This window comes from Schistocerca piceifrons, chromosome 2 (genome assembly GCF_021461385.2).
Source record: "Schistocerca piceifrons isolate TAMUIC-IGC-003096 chromosome 2, iqSchPice1.1, whole genome shotgun sequence".
Classification (NCBI taxonomy): domain Eukaryota; kingdom Metazoa; phylum Arthropoda; class Insecta; order Orthoptera; family Acrididae; genus Schistocerca; species Schistocerca piceifrons.
In genome coordinates this window covers 811,935,481-811,955,923 of record NC_060139.1, presented here as the reverse complement: position 1 = coordinate 811,955,923, position 20,443 = coordinate 811,935,481, and the positions used below count along the sequence as shown (strand labels likewise).

General features: G+C 43.3%; 1 protein-coding gene across 1 annotated transcript in view; it reads left to right on the top strand.

Moving 5' to 3' along the window:
- LOC124777310 (pickpocket protein 28-like) overlaps positions 1–20,443 on the top strand; it is a 119,142-nt gene that overhangs the window by 60,399 nt on the left and 38,300 nt on the right. The window contains exon 5 of the mRNA XM_047252664.1: positions 7,221–7,372. Within this exon, the coding sequence (XP_047108620.1) occupies positions 7,221–7,372 (152 nt within the window). The remainder of the gene's footprint in view (positions 1–7,220; positions 7,373–20,443) is intronic.

Genomic DNA, 20,443 nt, shown 5'->3' with positions numbered 1-20,443 from the left:
TTGACGGCACTTTGAACAGTGGACGTTACATTTCATATCTATTACGACCCGTGGCTGTATCCTACATTCGATGCCTGCGAAACCCTACATTTCAGCAGGATAATGCACGGCGCATGTTGCAGGTCCTGTACGGGCCTTTCTGGATACAGAAAATGTTCGACTGCTGCCCTGGCCAGCACATTCTCCAGATCTCTCACTAATTGAAAACGTCTGGTCAATGATGGCCAATCAACTGGCTCGTCACAATACGCCAGTCACTACTCTTGATGATATGTGGTATCGTGCTGAGGCTGCATGGACATCCAAACTCTGTTTGACTCAATGCCCAGGCATATCAAGGCCGTTATTACGGCCAGAGGTGGTTGTTACGGGTACTGATTTCTCAGGATCTATGCACCCAAATTGCGTGGAAATGTAATCACGTGTCAGTTCTAGTATAATATATTTGTCCAATGAATACCCGTTTAGCATCTGCATTTCTTCTTGGTGTTGCAGTTTTAATGAGCAGTAGCGTAGATGAAATCTTAAGTATCTCATTCCAACCTCTGGAATTTCATTAAAACACTTCAGATGGGATCTCAATATGGTACTAGGCAGGCTATCTATGTATGCACGCAGTTTTTATTGCTACAATTGGCGATCATGTAATAATTTGAATAGCGTGGCCTCAGCTTATTAAAACTTCCACTTTCAGATCAACGATTGCTTTGGCCTCCAGAGTAAATGATTGTAGCAAATGATGTACTGTTCCGTGTCTGTTTTCAGTACCGCAAAGATTACTTAACAGGCACTGTCTATTGTAACGCTGTCACCGCCACTTATCTCACCCTCTCTCTTCACCTATCGTGACCAAAATAAGAGTTGCCGTCAACACTATGCACCATCACTGTCAACGCACCATATGTGTACTCGCGTTACCTTCGTGACAGGCGCTCACGATCCACGTTCTTTCGATATCTTGAAATCGTCCTGCTGTCGTCTTCTGCTTAGATTTCACTGCTGAACCTTCGGTTCGTCTCGTCTTCAGTCTCCAGCTTTCTCGTCGTCTCTCTTCGTTGGAAAGCTTCGAATCAATTTTTCTTTTTGAAATTAATGATTCCTTGCAATTATGATGCCCTGAAGTGTCTCTGGAAGATTCCCCATTACGTTTACCATGTTCTATAAAGAACTGTTTCCGTCTCCTTGTTCGGTATGATTGTCCCTTCTTGTTTTCATCTGCTAACTGCTGTCTAAACTGGTCTTGAAAAGAAATTTATGCCGAACGTAACTTCAGCGAAGACGGTATCGATCTTTCTCCGAATACCGACTTTCAACTGTCCGCACATCAGTTTTTTAATTACAAAGTCCTGTCCTACCGGGCCACAGCATTTTCTCTTTACAGATGATGATTACACAGAGTTTTACATTTGATCGTACGTAGACAGACATTTGGAAATAACATTCGTAAACAAGAGCGAAATAAAAATATCCTACTGCATTCGCGCGTGTATTGCAATGTTAAATGTAAGATATACACTAGGGACAAAATCTCCGTCACAAAACCAGTTGAAATGGCCGTTCAGTCAGTGACAACATCATTTGCGGGTTTGAAACTGCTTGTCACTGACAAGGCGCGATAATCGCTCCGATCTTCTCTGTTAGGATTTTTTAGTGCACTGTTCTTACGCTGTGTTGCAAGCTTTCGAGTGGTACACGATTCCTGTAAACACGTTGGCCATTCTGCGCCGATACGCAAAGATGGCCAACTTCACTCATGATGTGGTCGTTATTACGTCCAAACACGATAGCTCCTTTCTGTCATTCGCCCCATCTTCATGAGGACTGGAAATTAGGCTGTATGATAACAACTTCAATAGAGACACCAGGTATACACTTAGCAACTCACGGTAGGGTACACTTGATGAAGGGAAGACTTCATACAGTGTACCGCCTGACATGATTCGTGTTGCTGCAAACGTCGCTGGGCAGCGGGCACTAACATAATCTGTGGACGTAGAGGATGTCACTTCAGAATTTGCCACCTTCGTGACGTAATCTAACCAACCAGTTGCCATAATCTGGGCATACAAGTGTGCGCCCCCCCTGTTCCACGACGGTCTTAGCTTCTGACGATGACAATGGAGGCAGTCAAGGAACTTAGCGATTTTATCCGGAAATTTGACGCGGTAAGTTAATTGAGAGCTTTTTATCCATATAATTTACTTCTTTGTTGTGTGAAAATCAGTAACAGTTATGTGGGCAGATGATGGTTATTAAAAATGATGAAATGTCTTTTAACCAGAACATAGTACACAAGCAGCTGTGCTGGAGGAGAGGAATGTAACAATGGTTTACCATTAGCGGTTGCTGAAAGGCTGTTCGTGGTGTGAATTGCTTGCTGTTTCTCTGCCTGTATCATATTTGTTGAAACCATTTCACTGTACGATGGCTGCTCAAAAAATTTTGATTATCAATCCGAAAAAAGTCATGGTGCGGCCACGAAACTTAGTGAGGTTTCTCTCATCTACGTATTCACCCTTCAATGCGACACATTTTTCCCAGTGATGGCTGACTTGGTAGAGCCCTTCATTCTAGATATCTGCATTTTGGCTTTTGAGACAACGTTCTACCCGTAAAGCATCTCTTCGGCATTCTGGAAATGCTTCCCACACAAGGTTTCTTCATCCACGGACTAGGGGAGAAGTCACTGCATGCCATGTCCATATAATACAGTCCATGAGATCCGCTCGGATAGACGGATAGCACCTAGTTCCGGGATGGTTGAATTTCGCTGGTACCGGTTCGAATCAGCCCGGCGGATTAACGACACGGTCCGGTGTGCTAGTCAGCCTGGATGTGGTTTTTAGGCGGTTTCCCACATCTCAGTAAGTGAATACGGGGTTGGTACTCGCGCCCTGCCTCAGATAGACACTACGCAAACATTTAGAAAACTTTCTCACACTTACACATACATCTATAACTAGATGGCTACTTTCAGATTACACTTAAGTACCTGGCAAAGGGTTCATAGGACCACCTTCACACTAATTCCCTATTATTCCACTCTCCAACTGGAGACGTGGGGCGGGGGGGGGGGGGGGGGAGGGACGAACATCTATATCTTTCCATGCGAGCTCTAATTTCCGTTATTTTATTATGATGATCGTTTTTTCCTGTGTAGGAAGAAAGTTGGTGATTGACATTTCGTGAGAAGATACCAACACAACGAAAAACGCCTTTGTTTTAATTATTGCCACCCCAAATCCTGTATCATGTCCGTGCCGCTCTCCGGCCTGTTTCTCGATAGTACAAAACGTGCCGCCATTCTTTGAACTTTCTCGGTGTACCTCATTAGTGCTAGGATGTACGCCGGCCGGGGTGGCCGAGCGGTTCTAGGCGCTACAGTCTGGAACCGCGTGACCGCTACGGTCGCAGGTTCGAATCCTGCCTCGGGTATGGATGTGTGTGATGTCCTTAGGTTTTTAGGTTTAAGTAGTTCTAAGTTCTAGGGGACTGATGACCTCAGAAGTTAAGTCCCATAGTGCTCAGAGCCATTTGAACCAGTTTTTGCTAGGGTGTACAAGTGCAGTGTAGGCAGTTTCTTTAATGGATCTCTCTCTCTCTCCTTTTTTTTCTATCTTCAGACAGATGGGGTACATTGAGTCCATCCTGGGAGGTGAACAGGTGACAGGTGACCAGAGGCAGTCAGCTGCCATGTGCTACAACACACTGTAAATGTCGATCTACATTTAAAATTATGCCATTTCTCTTCGAACGCGAGCCAGATATGTCGTAATAAAACAGACGAGAACATATTTTGTAGCGCTCTCTCCGCGATATGTAGAAACCAGTGTAAAATGATGGTCAGCCGCACTACGATCAACTCAGAGAAGGGACACAGCTGTCTGGTTTCGAGAGCGCATGCTCCGATTTGACGTCATCCCCTCCGGCATTATGAGATCTACGTTGCTCACAGCACAGCGTCAGTATTTTTCTTTGAAACTGCGTATAGAGTACTGTGCAGGTGCAGATGTATGACGGAGTTTTGAGGAGCCACTGTCGTAACCGGGCTGTGGTATAATGGTCTAATGCACTGACTGGCCGTTCGTCGACTCGGGTTTATTTTATTCCCCGCAATGTTAAACGATTAATTATAAAATGTGTGTGTATTTAAAAAAGTACAATTTGTACACGTAAAATTAATATAGTCTATGTAGTTATGATTACTGTCCTTGAAAGTGATAAGGCTATAGGCCAACACTTTGTAGCTCACTGGTAAAATTCTCCACGAACCATCATTGCTGCTTGTCTTAGATGTTTAGTATCTTTTCATTATCGGCAGCAGCAATGAAGAGTTGCACGAAATATGATACTTCAAAGAATCAGCATGTGTATATCGTGTACAGAATGGGCCAGGGCATTATCATGGAGCAAAAGTTCCCCCTCGAACAACTGTCCGTGACCGCTACATTAAGGCTATCCAAAAAAACATTCTTCATCGCCTTGCCCGATGCAGGCTGCGTCTTCGCCTTTCCGGTGTTTTCCACTTTTTGCTGTGCTCCTCTCTCTTGGGGTCATAAATCTAACTCTTCCATGGTGATGTTACATAAGCTGAGGCTGAGTAAGAGCATTCACATCCCTGGACTGAAGCTGTCCTCCCAGTCTGTCTGCATACAGAGTAAATTCTGTGTGCAAATGTGAGGAAGAGTTTTAAATGTTTGCGTAGCTCGTATCTGAGGTGTAGCATGGGAACCAGCCCGGTATCACTTCTCTTGTGAGTCCCAGTTCTGCAACAGTGAGATGTGACACTTTGTCTTGTTTGACGACACTGCAAGTGTCTGCGCCACCTAAGCATTGCGTCATACATGGTGCATTGTCGCGCTACACTTGCACCAAGTAAGCATACACCGTTGCAGCGCAGATACTATTCAAGTGCAGGAAACAAATTACCGCACGATAATACAAGTTACCAATGGTCTCCCAGCCGCGTGCTAGGGTACCGTGGCACGGGGGTTTCAGTATGTAACAGGGCTGCAGACATGTACCTCCAAAAAGATAAAAAAGTAATTGCGTGATCTTAAGTTTTTCTGAGAATGTAGTTAAAACTTTATACATACCCCTCGAACATTATAGTTTTGAACGAGAATCAAAAAATTGCCTGCAGAAGCTGTCAGTTCATCTAAATGCCTAGGAATTACAATTCCGCGTTACTTAAACTGGAACATACTACATAGATACTGCTGTGGGGAAGGCAAGCTGGCAGAACACTTACATCTACATCTACATCCACATGGTTACTCTGCAGTTCACACTTAAGTGCCTGGCAGAGGGCTCATGAAACCATTTTCATACTACTTCTCTACCATTCCACTGTCGAATGGCGCCTGGGAAAGAGGAACACCAAAATCTTTCCGTTCGAGCTCTGATTTCTCTTATTTTATTATGATGATCATTTCTCCTTACGTAGGTGGGTGTCAACAAAATATTTTCGCATTCGGAAGAGAAAGTTGGTGATTGAAATTTCGTAAACAGATCTCACCGCAAAGAAAACCGCCTTTGTTTCAGTGACTGCCACCCCAACTGGCGTATCATATCAGTGACAGTCTCACCCCTATTGCTTGATAACACGATACGAGCTGCCCTTCTTTGCACTTTTTCCAAGTCCTCCGCCCATCCCACCTGGTAAGGAGACCACACCGTGCAGCAATGTTCCAGCAGAGGACGAACAAGTGTAACGTAGGCTGTCTCTTTAGTGGATTTGTCGCATCTTCTAAGTGTTCTGACAACAAAGCGCAGTCTTTGTTTCGCCCTTCCCACAATATTATCAATGTGCTCTTCCCAATTTAAGTTGCTCTTAATTGTAATTCCTAGGTATTTCGTCGAATTTACAGCCCTTGGATTTGTGCGATTTATCGTATATCCAAAATTTATCGGATTTCTTTTAGTATCCATATAGATGACCTCGCACTTTTCTTTGTTTAATGCCAATTGCCACTTTTCGCACCCTGTAGAAATTCTATCTAGGTCATTTTGTAACTGGAATTGATCGTATGATGATTTTACTAGACGATAAATTACAGCGTCATCTGCAAACAATCTAAGGGGACTGCTCAGATTATCGCCTAGATCATTTATATAAATCAGGAACAGCAGAGGGTCTATGACACTACCTTGCGGAACGACAGATATCACTTCTGTTCTACTCGATGATTTACCGTCTATCACTACGAACTGTGACCTCTCCGAGAGGAAATCACGAATCCAGTCACACAACTGAGACGATACTCCATACGCACGCAGTTTGAATAACAGTCGCTTGTGAGGAACTATCGAAAGCCTTCTGGAAATCTAGGAATATGGAATCGATATGAGATCCCTTGTCGACAGCACTCATTACTTCATGGGAATAAAGAGCAAGCTGTGTTGCACAAGAACGGTATTTTCTGAATCCGTGTTGGTTATGAATCAATAAGTCATTTCTTTAAGGTGATTCATAATGTTCGAGTACACTTAGGAGATGCTACAGATCTACCAAAGAGGTCGTTTATACTATGCTCGTCGACCTGTGCTAGGGTATTGCTGTGCGGCATGGGGTACTCACCAGATAGAATGCACGGAATATACCGAAATGTCCAAAGAAGAGCAGCGTGTTTTGTATTATTGGGAAATAGGGAAGGGAGTATCACCTATATAATAAGTGAGTTGGGGTGGCAATCATTAAAACAAAGGCGTCTGTCATTGCGGCGAGATCTTTGCACTCTCTCTTTTGAATGCGAAAATGTTTTACTGTCGCCAGTCAACATAGGGAGAAATTTTTGTCGTGATAAAATAAGAGAAATCAGAGCTCTCGTGGAAAGATTTAAGTGTTCATTTTTCCTACTCGCTGTTAAGAAAGTAGAACGGTAAATTAGTTCCTCGATCCACCTCCAGAGTACTTCTGCTCTTCCAGGCATGCAAGTGTGGATTGCAGAGTGGTCGTGTAAATATAAATGAGATGTGGATCGTAGCACTTGGTCCGCTGATAAGCCACGCCTGAATGACGCTGAAGATGCATTTGAAATCAGTATTTTTTATTCAGGAAAACGTAACATGGCATAGTTACCTTATCGAGCAGCGGAATGGGACTGAATATTACTCGCGCTAACAATAAAAAATTAATCAAAAACTGAACGCAATTTGTTCTAATTTCTTCTTTAGCATCATTGTATTTAGTAAAATGTAGCTGTCGTTATCGTTTGCAGGTAGCTCCGCCCTTTGATGAGATGATGTTTATCGTCAAGTGGAAGAACCGTGTGGTGAACGCTTCCGACCTCTTCAAACCTCTGATTACTGAAGAAGGACTCTGTTACTCATTCAATATGCTGGACGCCGAGGACTTCTTCACCGAGGAAACGTAAGATACTTTCAGACACCTGCATGCTGTTTGACTGCATTTGTTTTTTGAGTATTTCAGTTTACGTGATGTTTCATTACTTTCCTTTAAATACAAAGGAAGCCTTATATTACTTGATTAGATAGTATTTTTATTTTCGATTCGCTCTAAATGTTTCATTTTCTTCTTGTGTATTAATAAACCACTTCACCTGTATCTAGATCATTACCAGTTTTGATGCACTTAAAGCCACATCTTCAGATGAACATCTGCATAACAGTAAATTCAGAAGGAATAAGAACCCAGAAACATCCATTGATATGATAATTTTCTAAAACTATTTTTAAATTTTAAATATTTAAAAAAAGCATTAGAAATTGTTGCATGAAAAATTTACAACATTTGTACTCACATAACTAAAATGTTAGAGATAGAAAGCTCGGAACTTTGTACCCAACATTCGTTTTCCGTCAGAAGAACGGTATGTCAGGCCACATGTCGTGGAATAAACAGCCGGATTCGAATCCAGTATTGTAGATGGATCCTAAACAAATTATACCACACTGGTCCACTGATAAGGTGAAAATTAATGAACAACTGTTAAATTCTAATTCGCGGCTAGCATTAAAAACCAAGAAGTCTTTGCAACAACATGGAAGGATGTTCCACCTGGACCAAACCCGTCATGTAAATAGCTATTGATGGAAAAGCAGTACCTGAAAACCGCACTTAATGCTTGTCCGGTGTATCCGTAATCACCAGCAGGGGACGCGGTCGCTTATTGTGTCATACTGACGGCAAGAAAGTAAACAGCTTGCCTATAGACGGCACTGATGGGGCACGGGCTCAACCGAATGATCGGCGGTCTTTAGAGGGTCACACGAATGGTGAATGAGAACAGCTGAATTATATTTGCACATGAAGAGGTGGCTTTTAGTGCAACGAAACCAGTAGTGATCTAAAAATAAAGGACTAAATACAGCTGAAGAGGTTTATTAAGACCCAAGATGATTTCTCATATCTGTGGTTGCTCTACCTACAAGGTTTTCTCAAGTTTCATTCTCTATTTTCGTCTATCTTACTGCATTTTGTATTTTAGGGAGTATATATACATTTCTTGCCCTCATTCCTCTGCCTGTACAGTAGATTGCATTCGCTCACTTTCCGTAGGAAAGTTGGCTGCCTGTGATTTTTATTTTTCCTTTTGAGAAGGCCTTTTACATCTTTACAATACTGTAGATCTTACTGAGCATAACACACTGGACCTGCATGCGGGAGGACGACGGTTCAATCCCACGTCTGGCCATCCTGATTTAGGTTTTCTCATGATTTCTCTAAATTGCTTCAGGCAAATGCTGGGATGGTTCCTTTGAAAGGACACGGCCGACTTCCTTCCCCATCCTTCCCTAATCCGGTGAGACAGATGACCTCGCAGTTTGGTCTCCTCCCCCAAATCAACCCAACCCTTACTGAGCAACGTTTCTTTTTATTCTTGTGTGTTAGTATTCGGCACAACGAACAACATGTTTATTTAAATCACAATATTTTATTTTTATGTCATGGTCTTCAATGTTATTATTTTATATTTACTATAATAACTATAAATTACAATAACGTAGGAAACTAGTCAAACCTGTATTTCATAGAAATATAGCGAGACCCACTGAAAGTGGCAATACGTGCTGAAACTTGTCTGCGCAAGAAAAGAAAGAAAAACGTTTGGAGTTTTGCAGGTTCCACCTACTTTTTGCGATATGGCATGATAGTTACGCATTGTAAGTTTACAACAATAAGCTCATAGCAAAACATCGCTAATGCGCCAATGTTGTCTTCAACTGAAAGAATCACAGTGCTCCTTAGTACTTATCTTTGTCCTCTTGTTTTCTTGGTTGTCGTCGTTGGTGGTGCTCTATAAATTTATTACAAACTAGGTTATTTGCTGGCGTGCGAGAAAAGAATATTAGGCCGGGAAACAACAATACTAGCATTGTGTAACATATCTAGTCGCGTCACTCACTACTGTCTAGTTATAATTGTGTCATAGCTGAAGACCCACTCGAGCCCCTAGTCCTAGCGGCAAGGAAGCCATTCGTAACTTAAAACGTCATGTGTGCCATAACATTTACGTATGTTCTTCATCCCTTTTCTACTTAACTAACGAAACAGTTATTACAGTTTTGCGTCCTAAGCGCCAGTAAGATATGGAGAGGACTGAATAATCGTAATATAGGAATATTCGCAAAGTAAGTTCCGGTCGGCCGCGAAATGGAAACCAGAGCGAAAATCAAAGACGTTTCATTTGCAACAGTCAGCGACAACTTCCAGCTACTTATCTACATAGTCGCCAATCCGAGTTAGACATTTGTCTAAGCACTGTACCAATTTTCCAATCCCTCGTCATAGAAGGCAGTCGCCTATGATTTCCGCCAATTCTCTACGCTGGTCTACAGCTCGTTGTCTGTGCCAAAATGTTGTCTTCATGGCCTGCGGTACATGTGAGCAGAGATGCAACGCAGAAGCAGCCAGTTACGGGCTGTATTGTAGGTGAGGAAGCACTTCCCATCGAAAACGCAGTAGGAACATCTTCATTGCCCCTGCAGAATGCGACTGGGAATTGTCTCGAAGAAGGAAACGCATGACAGCTATGTTATGTTGGTTGCATAGCTTCAGGCATAATTTCTCTCCAGGCCCTTGTAGTTAGCGGGAGATCTTATTTTCTAGGCATCTTTACGTGTTCACTGTGCGCTCAGAACTGAAGAGAGCGAGGTGACGCGATCGGCGAGCGTGCTAGAGACACACTGCCCAACACATCTGTGCAAAGCTTCATCGGATTTTCACAGTGGTTTCCATTTCGCGACCGATCGGAACTTACTTTTCGAATAGCTCTCGTAATTGTAAACAGAGCCAGAAAGTAAGCCGGTCGGGGTGGCCGAGCGGTTCTAGGCGCTACAGTCTGGAACCGCGCGACCGCTACGGTCGCGGGTTCGAATCCTGCCTCGGGCATGGATGTGTGTGATGTCCTTAGGTTGGTTAGGTTTAATTAGTTCTAAGTTATAGGGGACTGATGACCTCAGAAGCTAAGTCCCATAGTGCTCAGAGCCATTTGAACCAACCAGAAAGTGAAGACTGAAATAACATAAGCTACAATGTCTTCATAAAGAAATATTCTCGAAAATCCGTATAAATGGAACTTACACCTACTGAAAACACAGTCAGGTTGGGCAGCACTTTGGAGGAGTAGCTATCACGTGAATCTAGTAAGAGGCGCTGTTGTGACATGGGGAAAACAGTCATCACCCAGACGAGTGTTAGGGCGATACACAGATTGATCGAGTGATGGTGTTACAAGCTTTCAGGGGTGATAAGTGTGAATGTATCAAGATGAGATAAGGGACCCTGGTCCAGAAACGACCGAGTGGCAAGTTAAGAGCGAAAATCATTCTGATACTTCTGACAGTAGAGCACAAGTACTGGTACTGTTGTTGCTAAGGTTATAGGTTAGAAAACTTGCAGAGGTAGTAGTAAGGACCAAAATAAGCAAAAAGTGTATAGTAAACATGAGCTCTAAAATGCATAGCTCAAGAGCTATGGGCACTTGTTCAGCCAAGGAGATATGTTTCCTGCATAACTTTTTTCTTGTTTAGGTTCAAATCTGAAAGTTGCCTAACCTAAACCTTAGCAACAGCAATACCATTACACATCAGGTTACCTTCCATTAGTAAAGTGGGTGCACTCAGCGACTGTTGCGTAATTCATAAATGATTGAGCGCAGCAATCAGTCGTCCTTTTGTTTTTGCAGATTTTATTACGCAAATCCAGATTTCGGCTAGTGCCTTGCCATTATACGTGCACTATTTTTTAATCTCGATACATGTTAGTTCCCTGTTGCTCGGGCGTCAGTCACAGTTCTTTTAATACTACAGTAGTATTCAAAGAACTGTGACTGACGCCCGAACGACAGGGAACTAACATCCATCGATATTAAAAAATAGTGCATGGATAATGGCTAGGCACTAGCCGAAATCTGGATTTGAGTAATAAATACTGTAAAAAAAAAAAAAAGACGACTGATTACTGCGCTCTCTCATTTATAAACCATTACATATGTTCCACTGCCAGAGGTATCACAACGATTTTAGCTTATAAATTTCTGCTCAGACGTTTCCGGACCGGGATCCCTCATCGCAAATGACACATTTACCCTTGCCCACAGCTCCTGAAAATTTGTAACCATCACGGAATCACTCTATGTAAGCGAGATAATCCGGAATAGCCGAAGCCTAGGGCGATAGGTATCGTGATTCCCAAATCCGGAATCCTTCCGAGGCATGTCCAATCTGTGGTCTGCAGGCCACGCCAGCAGTAGGCAACACTGAAACGGCGGGTACGTGCAAGATACTGACAGGACGTCAGCAATTCACACTGAATTCACGCTTTAGAGACATGCGGGACGGTCGTGCTGTGAATGAATCAGAACATGACGTCTTCATCAGATGAAGATATTGGTGCAATCGATCTTTTGTAACTTGTAAACGTTAAACACCGAAGAACATACTGGATACATACGTTATGGCTGAAAAAAGGGAAGAAATGTGGCACGGTGGATGTAATGCAAGAAATGAACATGTATCCCGATCGTTTCCAGCATTTTCACACAATATCTCAAAAGCGCTTCTACACTGAGTTAGACAAAGTGAAGGACAGCATTCAGAGAAAAGCAACGAAACTGTAATGTTTTGATCGTAACTCCTAATTTTCACATGATTTTCATTTGAACGTAAACCTAAACATTGCTGATTTTGTGAGAGATATTCTAAATATAACGACACTTTTCAAAAATCTGATCATCCATAAACGTTTCACCGCTACAGACCAGAAATTCCTCTTTACAAGACATAGTTTCCTACCATGAGTTAAAAATTTTGTCCTTACAGAGAGGAACAAAATATCCTGTTACCCAGAAAACTGTATTCCAGTCATTGCTAACGCCAAGAACAGCGGATTCCTTCTGCGCGATATCGAACCAGAGAATTTCGAGGATCTTAGCGCACTGGACCACGGGCTGCACAGAGGCTCACTGAAAATAACTGAGTTTGTTTGGCTACACGTCTCATGTGACAACCCTACTACACTAAGGGAAAAAGGCTTAACATCCAGCAACCGTGCATTTGTCGAAGCATTGCAAGGAGGCTCAGTGGTGCTGTGAAAAAAAAATCTGGCGCTAGATAACATTACAGTTTTCCCTATCTTGTGTGATAAAATTCTGCCAGTTAAATGTGCCATGTGACAGTATACCCCCGTCTGAGAAAAGGTATTTCTGTGAGCAAGTAACACGCGAATAGTGGAATTCTCCAGTTATCGATTTTTAATAAGACGTTGATTTTCTGCACGCCGGTCGGAACGGTGCGAATGAACTGACCGATTAATTGCTACGCGCTCTCATGGAATGCTGTAAATCCCAGGAATTCTGAGCCCCAGACTATCGTTAACAGGGAGTAGCATCTGATTTATCTTCTTAGGAGTTCGGAAAATAAATCTGCTTTTGGAGAAACAAAAGTTTTGTCTCAGGCCACCACATACTGGGACTCTATAATTAAAGAGGCTGTAGGAATGTGTGAGGAAACCCTCGAATGGGACAGCAAATATTTAGCTACTGACGAAGACTAAGGTAGAAATCATCGAAAACTCGCGGTTTCACCCTGAAACGGCGCGACAAGAAGTCCGACAACGTTTCAGATAATGTCGTCGCGAAAGACTTCATTCTCGCGTTTAGTGTAATTGTATCACGAATAGTGTTAAATTTTTCCGTGTCTTTTGCTGATGTTTGTGCAGAATTGTATTGCAGTAAACACTATGTGTTTTGACCTGTGTACACTACTGGCCATTAAAATTGCTACACCACGAAGATGGCGTGCTACAGACGCGAAATTTAACCGACAGGGAGAAGATGGTGTGATATGCAAACGATTAGCTTTCCAGAGCATTCACACATGGTTGGCGCCGGTGGCGACTCCTACAGCGTCCTGACATGAGGAAAGTTTCCACCCGATTTCTCACACACAAACAGCAGTTGACCGGTGTTGCCTGGTGAAACGTTGTTGTGATGCCTCGTGTAAGGAGGACAAATACGTACCATCACGTTTCCGACTTTGATAAAGGTCGGATTGTAGCCTATCGCGATTGCGGTTTATCGTATCGCGACATTGCTTTTCGCGTTGGTCGAGATCCAATGACTGTTAGCAGAATATGGAATCGATGGGTTCAAGAGGGTAATACGGAACGCCGTGTTGGATCCCGACGGCCTCGTATCACTAGCAGTCGAGATAACAGGCATCTTATCCGCATGCGTGTAACGGATCGTGCAGCCACGTCTCGATCCCTGAGTCAACAGATGGGGACGTTTGCTAGACAACAACCATATGCACGAACAGTTCTACGACGTTTGCAGCAGCATGGACTATCAGGTCGGAGACCATGGCTGCGGTTACCCTTGAAGCTGCATCACAGACAGAATAGAAGCGCCTGCGATGGTGTACTCAAATAGCAAAACGTCATTATTTCGGCTGAATCCAGGTTCTGCTTACAGCATCATGATGGTCACATCCGGGTTTGGCGACATCGCGGGGAACGCACATTGGAAGCGTTTGTTCGTCATCGCCATACTGGCGTATAACCCGGCGTGATGGTATGGGGTGCCGTTGGTTACACGTCTCGGTCACCTCTTGTTCGCATTGACGGCACTTTGAACAGTGGACGTTGCATTTCAGATTACGACCCGTGGCTCTACCCTTCATTCGATCCCTGCGAAACGCTACGTTTCAGCAGGATAATGCACGACCGCATGTTGCAGGTCCTGAACGTGCCTTTCTGGATACAGAAAATGTTGGACTGCTGCCCTGGCCAGCACATTCTTCAGATCTCTCAGCAATTGAAAATGTCTGATCAATGGTGGCCAAGCAACTGGCTCGTCACAATACGCCAGTCGCTAGTCTTGATGAACTGTGGTGTCAGGTTGAAGCTGCATGGGCAGCTGTACCTGTACACGCCATCCAAGCTCTGTTTTATTCAGTGCCCAGGCCTATCAAGGCCGTTATTACGGCCGAGATGGTTGTTCTGGGTACTGATTTCTCAGGATCTATGCACCCAAATTGCGTGAAAATGTAATCACAAAATGGTTCAAATGGTTCTGAGCACTATAGGACTTAACATCTGTGGTCATCAGTTCCCTAGAACTTAGAACTACTTAAACCTAAGGACATCACACAAATCCATGCAGCATTCGAACCTGCGACCGTAGCGGTCACGCGGTTCTAGACTGAAGCGCCTAGAACCGCACGGCCACACCGGCCGGCTGTAATCACATGTCAGTTCTAGTATAATACATTTTTCCAATGAATACGCATTTATCATCTGCATTTCTTCTTGGTGTAGCAATTTTAATGGCCTGTAGTGTAGTTGTGCTTTCTCAAAACAAGGTTTCTATTTCCACAGTGACACACAAAACTAGAGTGTTTCAGCAGCACAATGTTGTAACTGGACGTATTCTTCGTTGTTCATCCACAAAAATAAAAAAGATAGTACTATTTTTTCAAAGGTAACAAAGTAATTGCATAATAACTATTACAAAAATATGCAGAATGGTCTCATCAAGAAATGCCAAATATGTGAGCAGAAAATAGGTACGCATAAAACATCCAGAACAAAGAACGCTTTAGTTATATCAATAGCAAAATCCTATTTCTTATTCGTTGCTCGCTGGAACACACGCTGTTTGTTCGACAATATATAAGCGAAGACAGGTATTCCATGTTTCATGAACGAAACTGTGAGTGTAGACAAGGGAAATTTAGCTAATTCTGCCGCTGCATTTGTGATTGCCTAACACTTGTTTTAAAATCAGAATGACTCTTACGGCAGTATTGAATTAGAATATGATTGTAACTGACTTAATAAAGCACATACGAAAGAGAAACACGAACCCAAATCCGCATAGCGCGCTCCCATAACGTCGAGTGTAGCACGTCGTAGCTTGTCGAGCCAAATTTCACACTAAATCATTTATTTAGTCGGAATTGGAAAGAGATATCGCTCACCTTCCACACTGAAAACAATTTAGATATGTTAGCTGCATTTCGTATGCAGCAACCTATGTCTTAAAACACACTAAACGTAAACTGACCAGCTACTACATTCTTCACTGCGAATGCAAGACATTGTGCGCATTGTGATGATGTAGAGAGTGAATTACGACACTAGATGGTGACAATTAACGAAATGTCATCGGATCTACAGCGAGCAAAGACGGTACCAATGTCATGAACTAGACGAGATGTGGACTGGGAGAGATATTCCAGATACCTAAACAACAATACCCCCGATTTGTGAACACTACAGTTTCAGATCAATAGACTATACGAGTCAGAAAATAAAGGACCTAGCATCTACTGCAATACGATCTAATGATCTAAAGAATGAAGCCTCACCGCCGGTTCTGTAGGAACTTAAGCAACAAGAAAATACGAGGGCAGTTCAATAAGTAATGCAACACATTTTTTTTCTCGGCCAATTTTGGTTGAAAAAACCAGAAATTTCTTGTGGAATATTTTCAAACATTCCCGCTTCGTCTCGTATAGTTTCATTGACTTCCGACAGGTGGCAGCGCTGTACGGAGCTGTTAAAATGGCGTCTGTAACGGATGTGCGTTGCAAACAACGGGCAGTGATCGAGTTTCTTTTGGCGGAAAACCAGGGCATCTCAAATATTCATAGGCGCTTGCAGAATGTCTACGGTGATCTGGCAGTGGACAAAAGCACGGTGAGTCGTTGGGCAAAGCGTGTGTCATCATCGCCGCAAGGTCAAGCAAGACTGTCTGATCTCCCGCGTGCGGGCCGGCCGTGCACAGCTGTGACTCCTGCAATGGCGGAGCGTGCGAACACACTCGTTCGAGATGATCGACGGATCACCATCAAACAACTCAGTGCTCAACTTGACATCTCTGTTGGTAGTGCTGTCACAATTGTTCACCAGTTGGGATATTCAAAGGTTTGTTCCCGTTGGGTCCCTCGTTGTCTAACCGAACACCATAAAGAGCAAAGGAGAACCATGTGTGCGGAATTGCTTGCTCGTCATGTGGCTGAGGGTGACAATTTCTTGTCAAAGATTGTTACAGGCGATGAAACATGGGTTCATCACTTCGAACCTGAAACAAAACGGCAATCAATGGAGTGGCGCCATACCCACTCCCCTACCAAGAAAAAGTTTAAAGCCATACCCTCAGCCGGTAAAGTCATGGTTACAGTCTTCTGGGACGCTGAAGGGGTTATTCTGTTCGATGTCCTTCCCCATGGTCAAACGATCAACTCTGAAGTGTATTGTGCTACTCTTCAGAAATTGAAGAAACGACTTCTGCGTGTTCGTAGGCACAAAAATCTGAGCGAACTTCTCCTTCTTCATGACAACGCAAGACCTCACACAAGTCTTCACACCCGAGAGGAGCTCACAAAACTTCAGTGGACTGTTCTTCCTCATGCACCCTACAGCCCCGATCTCGCACCGTCGGATTTCCATATGTTTGGCCCAATGAAGGACGCAATCCGTGGGAGGCACTACGCGGATGATGAAGAAGTTATTGATGCAGTACGACGTAGGCTCCGACATCGACCAGTGGAATGGTACCGTGCAGGCATACAGGCCCTCATTTCAAGGTGGCGTAAGGCCGTAGCATTGAATGGAGATTACGTTGAAAAATAGTGTTGTGTAGCTAAAAGATTGGGGAATAACCTGGTGTATTTCAATGCTGAATAAAACAACCCCTGTTTCAGAAAAAATGTGTTGCATTACTTATTGAACTGCCCTCATATAATCCGTAAGCGTTTGCAAGAATTAAGAGCCCTTAGGGACTGCAGAGAGCAATTGGCAAACTCTTGATAAAATGGAGATAAAACAAGTTGGACGAAACAATGACTAATTTTCTGTTACAAGCACAGGAGGAGGAATGGCAATCACTCAAAAGATTACGGTCGCAAAAGCCATCCAAGAGCTCTCTCCGCACCAAGCAAGGACACATAACAAACACTTTCGCCAAGGCAGAAACCTTCGCAGGTGCATATGAAAACCAAAGCACACTTACTGAGGAAGACCTCACATTGAAATAAGGTGAACGGTAGAGCACAACCAACTAGAAAGCGGCGAGAATAACATCTACGGACATAAAAACAACCGACTTACAACACCAAATGAAGTAAGGGCAACGATAAGAAGAATGAACAGCTCCAAAACAACGGGACCAGACCGGAAAAACAACAAACAGCTAACAAATGTACAGAGCAGACCGGTGGCCCTTTAATCCTGTATTTTAATTAGCTGTTTACTGAACTGCTACTTGCCGGAAAAGTGGAAGTCAGCATGTCCCCACTCGTAAACCGAACAAGGACCTCTCGCGAGCTGAAAGCTATCATCCAATAAAACTTCTTAGCAATATAGGCAAAGTGTTTGATAGTAATTCAAGTAACGGGTCCAAGAACCATTCGTCAGCAATAAAACCATGAGAGCAGGGCAGTTTGGTTTCCAGCACAAGGCTACTGCGGAGCTCCAAGTACGTAGGCTTATGGAACACAATACCAGAAACCTTCCAGTGACGGTGTTACCCGGCGTCGAGAAAGCGTATGATAAGTTTTGGCAACCTTACATGGAAGATACATGAACAAACCTCAATACAAATCTGCTGCACTCAGCTTATTAGCAATTTCCTAAAAGACACGGCGATGATAGCTGAAATCGAGGGAAAAAGTCAGCAGCAAAAAGGCTACAGGCATGTTAAATGGTAAGATTCTGTCTGATCACCGATTTGTACACAATTTACCTTCAAAACATACCGACCATAGCAAACTGGCACCACTTGCCGATAATACGGTCTTCCTGACTAGCGGACGGCATCACACAGCAAATATAAATACGTTGCAACCGCGACTCCGTGGCATCATAACAACAAGACAATATCTCCGCACCAAGCAACCTAACGTAGACCAAACATTATCTATCCAAGGAAAGAACATCCCGTGAAGCCCAAAAGTCAGATATTTGGGAGTAACTATGAACATATAACTCTCTTTCCATAACCATGTACAAGACCTCTGGCACAAGGCACCAGGGATGGTAGAACAATTGCTCTCTCTATTTATAAGTACTGAGGTTTCTACCCACATTACAGTGCGATTATACGGGCTGCCATTCAGTCAAAAATTTTATGTGGTAGCAGTACATGGGGCCTGGCCAGCAAACACACAGGAGAAAAATACAGATCGCGCAGAACTAGAGCCTCTGGTGGATTTTGACAGAATTCAGACACGCCAGAATAATAGAGTTCTATGCAGAGAACAAACGGGAAACTATAGATCAGATAATACAGAAGTGTACCACGACAATACACAAAAAAACTAGACCAATTTAGATGGTTCAAACGGCTCCAAGGACTATCGGACTTAACTTCTGAGGCCATCAGTCCCCAAGAACTTAGAACTAGTTAAACCTAACTAACCTAAGGACATCACACACGTCCATGCTCGAGGCAGGATTCGAACTTGCGACCGTAGCGGTCGCGCGCCTCCAGACTGTAGCGCCTATAACCGCTCGGTCACTCCGGCCGGCACCAATTTAGAAACACAACTCGATATGTCCAGTACGTCGGAGTCATCGATGTAGCAATTTGGCACAGATTTAAAACACCCCACTCCCTGATACAAGAGAACTAAATAAAAAATTGGAATTATACATAACTGAATAAACAAAAGCAACAACATAGGGGCAGGTTTTCATATTGGTTATCATAGAGCACAGATTATTAGGACAGGTATCTGATTGCTATCATAATATCGATGCTACGTTTCCTATCTTGTAAATGTACACCTGAAGATGTGATATGAAGTCACGAAACCGGTCGTGTTCCTGTAAAAGTTCATCTACGGCTGAAAGTGGTATATTTCAGAAACACCATTTCGCACTTTTCTCACATAACATCCTGAAATCTATGGATCAAAGCTGTCAGTTAGACGCAAGTACTAATCGATTTCCGAAAAGTAGTTGACACAGTACGACACCTACGCTTGTTATCAACAGAACGGACGCATACGAAACGAAGAGAAATTTATGTTGAGGATTTCTTGGTAAGGAGGACGCAGCATGTTATCTTGAATGGAGAGTCATCGACAGTTCTACATCTACATCTACATCCATACTCCGCAAGCCACCTGACGGTGTGTGGCGGAGGGTAACTTGAGGACCTCTATAGGTTCTCCCTTCTATTCCAGTCTCGTATTGTACGTGGAAAGAAGGATTGTTGGTATGCCTCTGTGTGGGCTCTAATCGCTCTGATATTATCCTCATGGTCTCTTCGCGAGATATACGTAGGAGCGAGCAATATACTGCTTGATTCCTCGGTGAAGGTATGCTCTCGAAACTTCAACAAAAGCCCGTACCGAGCTACTGAGCGTCTCTCCTGCAGAGTCTTCCACTGGAGTTTATCTATCATCTCCGTAACGCTTTCGCGATTACTAAATGATCCTGTAACGAAACGCGCTGCTCTCCGTTGGATCTCCTCTATCTCTTTTATCAACCCTATCTGGTACGGATCCCACACTGCTGAACAGTATCAAGCACTGGGCGAACAAGCGTACTGTAACCTACTTCCTTTGTTTTGGGATTGCATTTCCTTAGGATTCTTCCAATGAATCTGAGTCTCGCATCTGCTTTACCGACGATCAACTTTATATGATCATTCCATTTTAAATCACTCCTAATGCGTACTCCCAGATAATTTATGGAGTTAACTGCTTCCAGTTGCTGACCTTCTATATTGTAGCTAAATGATAAGGGATCTTTCTTTCTATGTATTCGCAGCACATTACACTTGTCTACATTGAGATTCAATTGCCATTCCAAGCACCATGCATCAATTCGCTGCAGTCCTCCTGCATTTCAGTACAATTTTCCATTGTTACAACCTCTCGATATACCACAGCATCATCCGCAAAAAGCCTCAGTGAACTTCCGATGTCATCCACAAGGTCATTTGTGTATATTGTGAATAGCAACGGT